Source organism: Propithecus coquereli, unplaced genomic scaffold (assembly GCF_000956105.1).
Source record: "Propithecus coquereli isolate 6110/MARCELLA unplaced genomic scaffold, Pcoq_1.0 Scaffold155, whole genome shotgun sequence".
NCBI classification, from domain to species: Eukaryota; Metazoa; Chordata; class Mammalia; order Primates; family Indriidae; genus Propithecus; species Propithecus coquereli.
The window spans coordinates 1,335,398-1,345,184 of record NW_012139969.1 but is presented as its reverse complement, the minus strand read 5'-3'; the positions used below and the strand labels follow the sequence as shown (position 1 = coordinate 1,345,184).

The 9,787-nt window shown below is 57.2% G+C and overlaps 1 protein-coding gene across 2 annotated transcripts in view; it reads right to left on the bottom strand.

The window, feature by feature from the left end:
• Positions 1–373: 373 nt before the first annotated feature.
• The window catches only part of LOC105807291 (cholesterol side-chain cleavage enzyme, mitochondrial), an 11,819-nt gene continuing 2,405 nt past the window's right edge, over positions 374–9,787 (bottom strand). The window contains exons 2-9 of one of the 2 annotated variants that reach the window (XM_012640626.1): positions 7,713–7,868; positions 5,968–6,167; positions 4,758–4,961; positions 3,943–4,103; positions 2,161–2,327; positions 1,789–1,867; positions 1,103–1,300; positions 374–656 (exon numbers count right to left, since the gene is read on the bottom strand). In XM_012640626.1, the coding sequence (XP_012496080.1) occupies positions 525–656; positions 1,103–1,300; positions 1,789–1,867; positions 2,161–2,327; positions 3,943–4,103; positions 4,758–4,961; positions 5,968–6,167; positions 7,713–7,868 (1,297 nt within the window). In that variant the 3' untranslated portion in view covers positions 374–524. The remainder of the gene's footprint in view (positions 657–1,102; positions 1,301–1,788; positions 1,868–2,160; positions 2,328–3,942; positions 4,104–4,757; positions 4,962–5,967; positions 6,168–7,712; positions 7,869–9,787) is intronic. The other variant, XM_012640627.1, reaches the window with a different exon arrangement.

Sequence of the window (9,787 nt, the reverse complement as noted above, 5' to 3'; positions counted from 1 at the left end):
CCCTGCCAGGTGGGCCCACCCAGGAAAGCAGGACTGGCCCACACTCCTCAAGCCACCCTGCTCTCTCTGAAGAACCCTGCCCGCTCCTTTGTCCCTCTGCCCAATGCTTCTGTAGCTCCCAGCACAGTGGCAATTGCCCGCCCACCTCACCCCAGCCCCAGGGAGCCTGGAGGCTGGTCCTGCTGGCACCTGAGCTGCTGTGGGTGGGTGGGTCACAGCAAAGATGTCTTCAAGTGTCCTGCCTTGATCCCCCGAGCATGCCCCAGACCCCACTGTTGACCCAGGGTCCGGGAACATCTCCACGGGAGCAATGAACCCCTTAGGAGTCTGATGGAAATGAAAACACCACACGGTTCAGCGTTTATTGTCTTCGTGAGCTCGGGCAGGCGACCACTGAGAGCCCAGTCCACCTGCTCAGCAGCTGGCAGAGGCAGCACGGCTGGGGACAGAGGACTGAAGATGCAGAGACTCCATGGGCCCTGCCCCTGCCTTCCTCCCACATGGCTGCTGGCCCCCGTCTCTGATCACGCCAGGGCTGCGTCCTGCTTGAAGGGCCGGAAGGTGAAGACAATGGGCTTCTCGGGCGTCAGGATGAGGTTGAACGTGGTGCCCACGTCTCTGAGACTTTGGATTTCAACTCTGAAGTTCTCCAGCATCTGAGAAAGGCAGGTGGTGGGGTTAGGGGAGGTCAGGGGAGAGTCCGTCTCCCTAGGCCAGACTCATTCACCGGTTGGCAGTGCCTATTGGCTGTGATTTGAGGAGCCGAGGGGCTTACTACCAGCCTCATCAACCCTGCACGTGCTGAAGATGCACCATTGGTGTTCTGGTCCCTTGATTTAGGGCTTGACCTTAACTAGCCTGCAAAGCCCTAGGCCCGCCCCACCTCCCGGTGTGGAAGGGATGGCCAGAGGGCACCAGTGCGTATAGAGGGGAGAGCCCAAAAGAAGGGGCAGCAGGGAATTGTGGGAGAGAGCCAGGGCAAGTCATCAGAGGCCGATGTGCCCGGCCAGCCCGGCGTTCCCAGGCCCCGACAGACGGGAGGAGGAGGTCCGGCACCTCTGTTAGGGCCACGTCAGCCCAGGGGTCCCGGAGCTTGACTCACATGGATAAGGAAAATGGTCATCTCAAGCTCAGCGATCCGCCGGCCCAGACACTGCCGCACACCCCAGCCAAAGCCCAGGTTCCGGAAGTGGGTGATGTTTTTGTCTTTGTTCAGCCATCGGGTTGGGTCAAAATTCCACGGGTTGAGGAAGAACTTGGGTTCTTGGCCCAGGGCGTAGATGGACACCTGCACCAATGTCTGGGGCAAGGTAATCAGAGGCCTGAGTAGGCCACCTGCCCACAGCCCTGAGCACAACACCCAGCTCCCCCGGGCCCGCTCGCTCACCCCTGCCCTGCTCCCCAGTGTGGCTGCCCAGATATGCAGGGCAGGACATTCCGCCCACGGTGTGACCCCGAACAAGGTTCCACTCCTCCCTTAGCCTCACCCACCAAATAGGGATGGCCGAAGACACAGGCTGGGATGACCCAAGGGATTGTTCTACCCTTTCCTCAGCCCCCGGGCCCCCTGAGACTCAGGCAGACACGAGGTCTCCCTCCTAACCCTGGGCTCCTGAGCATTCCAGAGGTCATCAGCCACCGTGCCCGCCACCTCTGCCCTTCATTCAAACTTGGATTACTGCTGCCGCAGGCCCCACCAAGTCCCCACGCCACCCTCTGTCTGTACTCACAGCCTGCCCCCAGCCCTCTCTGTCTAAGCCCCTCCTGCAGCCTCCTCGCTGCACCTACCTTGGCGGGAATCAGGTAGTTTTGAAGAACCAAGTCGTTCACAAGATACCTCTGCAGGGTCACGGAGATGGGGTGCAGTCTGCAGGAGGAGGGCACTCAGAAGCTGATGGCCCTGAAGCCTGGACACAGCCCCCCACCCCCAAGTCCCACACCCAGCGAGGCATGTCAGCCCCACCTGCAGCAGCCCAGGGGAGTGTGCAGGCAGGACCTGGGCTCTATCTCCCCCTCCCCATTCCCAGCTGTCTCCTCCGGACTTCCCACTTCCTGCTTCCCATCTCCTCCCCCAGCCCATCCTTATAACCCTCTGCCGTGTACCACCCTGGCCCTGCCCAGTGGGTGGGGGTGGGGGGACAAGAGTGGCCGTGGGCTTGCCTCAGCGTCTCCTTTATGCTGGCTTTGAGGAGTGGGACCAGCTGCAGCATGGCGAGCATGTCTCCCCCGGCCTGGCGCCGCGCAGCCAGGACCTCCGCCCGCAGCATGTTCTGCACCTTGAGGTTGCGTGCCATCTCGTACAAGTGCCACTGCAGGGTCATGGACGTCTGGTGGGGAGTGTGAGAGTGCAGAAGACCTGTCACTCTGGGGCACCTTGAGATCCATGACCCATGCTACATTTTCTTGTCCAAGAACCTCTCTCTCCCCAACCCTCACCCCAGTCTCCAAGACCACCATCTGCAAAAGCGAAACACAATTCAAAGGGCAAGCGTTCAGCAAGCCTTTCTTGCCACCCAGGCATGAAGGTTTGGGGCAGCATTAGTCCCGGTCTCCACCCCTCATGTCTCCAGAACCTGCCCGTCTCCCCAGCCAGGAGTGTCCGCTACAGAGCCGACGCCTTCTTCCAAAGCATCGCAGAGGCCTTCAGAGGCCAGACCCTGCTTCCGTAGTGACCGCAGTCTGGAATGGCTGCCATTCCTTTGAATGCCCTGCTGAGCGACCACCCCTCGCTCCAACGGACCTCCCCAGACCTCAGCACTGGCCTGTAGCAGCACAGCTTAAAGTAAAGCTCAAGGACACTGATGTTTTCTGCCAGCGTTGCCTTCGTGTGGCATATGCCGGGATTAACTCCCACTCTTAATGGGAGCCAGAGGTTGTGACTGCGAGCCCCCGCAGGAGGTACGAGTGACCCCATCAAACCCCACGGTCCCAGGTTCCTCCGTGAAGACAAACTAAGCCCATGTGGGGCCCCAGCCTGGAGCAGCCCTCCCTCCTGGGGCTAGGACATGCGTCGTTGGTACGTTCCCTTACCAAGGATCATATTTTTGTCCAAGAAGCTTAGACACACTCCTCCCTTCCTCCCAGGAGGAGCAGTGAAAAAGCGTCGCCCAGCCCCTTCCCGCTGAAAATCCTCACCTGGCTCCCGGAGCGTCCAGAGGAAGCACGGAGGCTCAGGCCTGCCCCACGGGGCCCTCGACACCTGCCTGCCGCTCCTCCACCTCCCACCCCCCTCTCTCCAGCACGCCCTTCCGCCCTTGCTACTCGGGCCGCACACTGCCCCCAAAGCTCCTCTTCCTGTAACCCCTTCCCCGCGCAGGAGGCAAGCGTGTGCTCCTTCTCCGAGACTCCAGCCGAACATGCCTGTTTGTCTCAGTACCTCTGGGCCTGCCACAGAGCAGGTGCTTGGGAGCTACTTGCTTAGTAAAGTAGTTAACTAAGCTAACTCGGGGCTAGAGAGGCCTGGAAGCGGGAGGAGGGAGACGACAGAAAGCCCCTGGAGAGCAGAGCCCACGGCAAGCTCCCGGCCTCCCAATCCCGATCTGAGTAAGCTGTGCCCTCCCCTGGGAGCTGGGGGCCCAAGGCTGGGCTTCCATGGAGTGGCCTCCTCAGCTGGGCTTCCACAGAGCGAGCCTCCAGAGGAGTCTTCCCATGTAAAGACTCGCGTGGGACCTGGGCCTTACCACCTATGCCGGTCACTCCTTTCTCACAGCAAAGAAAAACGGCTCATCAGCCTCAAATCACGCCCCACGGGGGACCTGAATTTGACCCCACCCTCCTTCGAGGAGGTTAATGTCTGGGAGACGGTGCCAGGAGACGGAGAGAAATCACACAGGGGTAGGACCGACCCCTTGAATGGTGGGGTTTTAGACAGCAAGGCAGCCGGGTGGGGAAGGAGCATGTGGGCACAGGAGGGCACAGGATGTGCCCCTACGGCCACCTCACCGTGTCCACACCCCCAGCCAGCATCTCGGTAATATTGGCTTTGATGTCCTCGTAGGGCAGCCTGCTGTTTCCCAGGAGTCTGTAGAGGACGCCAGGGTAATTGGCACCAAAGTCTCTTTTCTGTCTCACGTCCTGGTAGAAGTTCTGGGTGTATTTTTCAGCTGCGGGGCAGGAGGAAAAAAGAGAGTGAGGTTCTCTGCAGAGGGGAGGGAAGGAGGGTGCCCTTTGGTGAGCGGTGGTACCGAGGGCTGCCGTTTCACTGAGCACTGACTGCGCGCTAAGCCTTTCGTATCTGGTTTTTCAATGAATTCTTGGGGTACGTGACATCATCCCCACTTTACAGATAAGGAAACAGGCACAGAGGGGCAGTCACTTGCCTAAGGTGACGTGGGTGTAAGGGGCCTCCACCGTACCCCAGCCAGCCTTCTCCACCTGACCTCCCCCATCCTCCCACTCAAGTCCTAACCCCCTGTCGCCCAGCACAGCCCTGGCTCAGACACTGACCCTCCACCCTCTGGGCATCAGGCACTCCTTTAAAGAATATCATGGACATCTTTGCTCCTCTTTCTCCAGAAAAATCCAATCATCCCCAACAACCAGCCTTCAGCCTACCATAACGTAGCCAGGAGTTCCAGGGTCTTCCTGACCCCCCTCCCTGCCCACCAGCCAGTCAGTGCCGATTGCTATAACTTGGGACAAAGAGGACAGCTGAGGCCTGGGGCTTCCTTCCAGCCAGCTGTCACCCGGCCTGAGTACACAGGCCTCTCCCGGCACCCATGCTTATCTGCCCAGCGCACAGCCAGGGGAGCCCTCACCTTTACTGAAAATCACATCCCACGCATCCACATGATCCCTCCAGATCTTGCCCATGAGCAGACGGAACAGGTCTGGGGGTAAGGTGAGCAGGGGGACGCTGGTGTGGAACATCTTGTATATGGCATCGATGAACTCCTGGGCCTCGGGGTCCACTGTCTCCTTCAGCATTCCCAGGCGCTTCCCAAATATGACATGCGTGATGGCTGCATGGGGAGGCAGAGGCTGAGGAGCCCCCCGACCTGGCCGTCCGAGAGCCTCAGCTCCCAGGGACTCCTCCACCTTCCCCCGCATGGCCCCTTAGCACACAGGACCCCTTGACCCCACCCTCAGCCTCCCTCAGGAAAAGAAACCGAGGCCCGAGTCCTCAGGGCTGAGAATGCAGGGCTGAGGAAGGCTGCCTTCTGGCAGCCTCGTAGGGCCTTCGGGGGCCGCGTGGAGACCCTGGGAAGGGACCCGAGATGGGAAGCGGGATCTCCAGCAGAGCCAGGAGAGGCCCAGGATGGGACGAAACCGCTCCACCCACCCATCCACCAAGAGAGATCTCTCATCTGTAGTGGACTAAATTGGCTAAATACCTCCTGAAATCGGTTAGATGGGAGACTGAAGGACATAAGTCCTCAGATACTTGGCTATCCCAGACCCAGTTTGGCTGGACCTAAGAAGTCACAACAACCTTAAGTTTTTCCCACCTACCAGGTAGGGAATTTGAGTGCTGGTTTCATACCAAGCCCCAGGCAGCCCAGACCTCCTGTCGTGACCACAGGGTCTTCATCAAGCTGCAGCAGCTTTGCACATGCTGCCCCCTCTGCCCATACTGCCCGACTTCCTTAGCCCATCTGGAAATCTCCTACACGTTCTTCAATGCCCAACTCAGATAACCACCCAACCCTCCTCTCCCATACCGACTTTGAAGGTCTGTGTCCCAGGAGAGGAAGTCTTGCAGAATGAAGGGCTAAGCCAACCTCCGGCTTTTGGAGGAGAGTGGCAATGGCGACTTATGCTCTGGGGACCCTCATCCCCTCCACATGGCCGCCAGCCGAAAAAGAACCTGCAGCTGCCTCCGGGTAGCTGACGGTGGGGGCTGCAGTCAGCCATCATCCCAGACGCCAGTCTCAGCGCTTCCGCGGCGTCTGTGCTGGGTCTCCGGCAGAGAGTGAGCGCCGGGCCCTCCCACCCCGCCCCGCTGCCAGCCAGGCACAAGCCCCTTACACTCGAAGGCAAAGCGGAACAGGTCCTCGCTGATGTGCCCCGATAACGTCTCAGAGCCCTGCCGCTTGATGCGCCTGTGCAGGACATTGACGAAGTCCTGAGACACCGCGTCCAGCAGGGGCACAAAGTTCTTCTTGGTCTCTGGAGCCATCATCTCCTGGTTCAGGGCCAGCCGGTCTGTCTTCCAGGCTCCCGAACTCCTGAGAAAACATGGGCCCCCAGGCTCCCATGGTCACAGGCCCCAGGCCTGGCTAACACAGAGGGGCTGACTTGGCATCCCGCACTCCTATCCAGCCCCGGGCCCTCACCTCCCCCTGCTCTGCCTGGCCTGGGAGATTAGGAAGAAAGAGGGAGAAGGCGCACAAAGCCCCAACTCCCTCCACTCCCCCTGCGGCTGCTGCTGCTGCGAGGCAGGAGCTCCTGTCCTTACAGCCCTCTGAGCAGCTCTCAGGCTCTCCAGTGCCCGCCGCGGCTGCAAGCACGCCTTCCTTCCACGCCACCTCCCCTTCCTCCTGGCCGGTGCTCAACTTAGCCGCTCAAGGGCCCACCTGAATCACCTCTTCTGACTCTTGCAGAGACAAAACTGATGGCCTCTCCTCCCCTGCATCCCCAAAGGGTCCCATTATTCAATCGGTGGGGAGACTGCGGGGACCCAGAACCAGATCAGTCATAAACCTCAGTTCATGGCACACTTGAAAATCGATCCATGCAAAGCCCTCTTTATAATTTGGCGAGTTTTGGTGGTGGCTGTAGTTGTTTATAAGAACGTTATTATAAACTTATCACCCAACACGAAAACCAAGAACTTACATTTGCCCACTTGGTCCTTCCACATCCTTCGTCCCCTTCTAAGGGGACCACCAACCTCAATCCCTTGATCTCTTTTGTGTATAATTTTATCTGATCTACACTTATTTCTAAGAGGTACTTTCTAAAAAGGTATACTTGTTTTCAACTTCTTAAAAAAATGCTGTCACGCGTGGGGGGACTTGCTTTATTCACTCGATCTTGTCTGAGTGCCATCCGTGTTGTGGGCGTGGACCGCCATTCTCTCAGTCACGCTCCCGCTGGGCACGCGGTGGCCTCCTGATCTCTGCTGTTGTGAACAGCACTACCGCAAACATCCTAGTGCCTGCCCCCCCCCGGGGGGAACAGTCTCTCAAACAGATCCCCGAAATCAGGTCTGTGAATATTCAATTTCAGGAGACAATGTCCAAGCATTTTCCAACGTGGCGGCACCAGTTCGCCCCCCCACCAGCAGTGGACGAGAGCCCCCGTGGCTCCGCAGCCTCACTAACACCTGGCGTGGTCAATCTCCAATTTCTGGTGAGCGGTTTGGTAGCAAACAGTATCAACTACACTTAAATACGCTGATTTGTTCCATTTCCCACTGCCCCCTTAGCTGTGCGGGACTCACGGGCCTGCCCCATTTGTCACTGCACCCCCAGCACCTGGTGCAAGGCTGAGCGCGCAGTGGGTGCTCAGTAGGGTGGGACTCAGCAGCAAACCAACAAATGAGAGCTCCGCAAGGTCTTTAATCACTCATTAAGCTCTTCAGCCTGACCACCTCCCCGAAGGCTGGCAGGGCGGTTCATCATCACCGTCGTTTGTTTTAGGGAGGCAAGAAGATGGCAGGGGTTTGCCCAGAGGCCCTGCTAGACGTGCGGGGCGAGCCTGGCCCCAGCCCCTTGCCCCAGCCTCTGCCCTGCCACAGCTCCCTCCCTGGGAGGTGGCCCAGGACTCACTTCAACAGGACTCCCAGGGGTCTCTGGTATTGCTGGTGATAGGTGACCCAGGGCGGGATGAGGTAGCGTTCTGGGTTGGGACCCTCACAGTTAAAGAGAACAGCCACATCTTCAGGGTCGATGATGAAAACGGAATCCATGTTGCCGAGCTTCTCCCTGGAGGGGCGGGGGAGGGACTGATGGAAGCATCGGGAAGAGCACGGAGGCCGGTTGGCACGACTGCCTCATGGCTCCACGACTTCCCGGCGGTGTGACCGCAGGTGAGGCCCTTAACCCCGCTCTGACTCTCAGTTTCCTCTTCTATAAAATGGAGACAAATCTAGTACCTGTCACACAAGGTTGCTCACGGACCAGACGATATAAAGTAGGCAGGTGTGACCTTTGTTAAGCATTTTCCAAGTGACAGTCCACCCCTCAGCACCCCCGGCCTCTCACTCGCCCAGAGCTCAGCACCACGGCACGCTGCCACCCACCGCGGGAGTGACTCGCTGGAGCTGGCTGCAGAGGCCATATCCCAGGCCAAATCCCTTCCAGGCTCTAGGAATGACATTTTCAGAGCAGCCACCCTGCCCCCAGGAGTCAGATGCCACCAACAATACTTCGTTTCTATTAAAACTACGACAAAACATCAGGCCCCAAGTACAGATATAGGCAGGGAGAGGGGACACAGTGCACTCCGAAGACAGTCTCTATTAAAATATACGAAGAGGAGACGAGGACACAGACATGCACGGAGGAAAGACCACGCGGAGACACGGGGAGACGGCATCTACAAGCAGGGAGAGAGGCCTCAGAAGCAGCCAACTCTGTTGACACCTTGATCTCAAACGTCTAGTTCCAGAACTGTAAGATAATAAATGGCTGTTGTTTAAGCCAAAAAAAAAAAAATACAACAACTACAGGCAGGCTTCTGCCTTCTGCCTAAGAAAGTTAATTCAAGATATATTTTAAGGGAGAATGTCACTAAGACATGCAGATACAAGCAAGTTCTCTCTGTCATGGTGCTGCTTTACCCCCCGAGAAACCTGGCCGACCTTCCCAGGGCTCAGGCCGTCGCTTGTTCTGTGGCCGCTCAGAAAATCCCCCTCGGCTGGCGCGGTGGCTCACGCCTGTAATCCTAGCACTCTGGGAGGCCGAGGTGGGTGGATCGTTTGAGCTCAGGAGTTCGAGACCAGCCTGAGCAAGAGCGAGACCCCGTCTCTACCAAAAATAGAAAGAAATTAATTGGACAGCTAAAAATATATAGAAAAATTAGCCAGGCGTGGTGGCGCATGCCTGTGGTCCCAGCTACTCGGGAGGCTGAGACAGGAGGATCGCTTGAGCCCAGGAGTTTGAGGTTGCTGTGAGCTAGGCTGACGCCACGCCACTCTAGCCTGAGCAACAAAGTGAGACTCTGCCTCAAAAAAAAAAAAAAAAAAAAAAAAACCTCCTAGTGTTTTTCCAGCCACCAACCAACCCCCTGCCGCACCCCAACTCAGCCCAGTCCTTGAACTGCTGTTAGTATTACCAATCCCATTCTGGACTCCAGCCCAAGGCAACGATCCGCCGTTGCAACAATGCCTGATGCATGGGGATGTTTATCCCATCCCAGCATCGCGATATGTCTGCAAGAACTGGCTGAAAAAATATGCACACGGTGGACTATGACGCTGCCTTTTAAATTATATTAGAGAAGACAGGAAAGGAGTCCTTGGTATACCGTCACGGAACAACACCAAACAGCGTACACAGCGTGTTCGTGTTCTTAATGGTACTTAAATATTATCAAAGTTGAGACTGTAACTGACTTCACTTTCTCATTTGCGCGTCTCCGTATTTTCTAAGTTGTTTTACAAAAAAGCAGGAGCAGCCTTTGTACTAGGGGAAAACCGCATGAAACTTGTATTTTAAATTCCTCACATTTATTCAGAAGTTCATCATTCCTAGGGTACAAGTTACAGAGCGACACACAGAGCTGGAAGTCAGACAACTCCAGTCCCTGCCCTGGCACTGACAAGACCCTTCTTCTCACTCGGCCTCAGTTTCCCCATCTGTAAAACGAGGAGAACACCAACTTCAAGGACATGTTGCAAGAT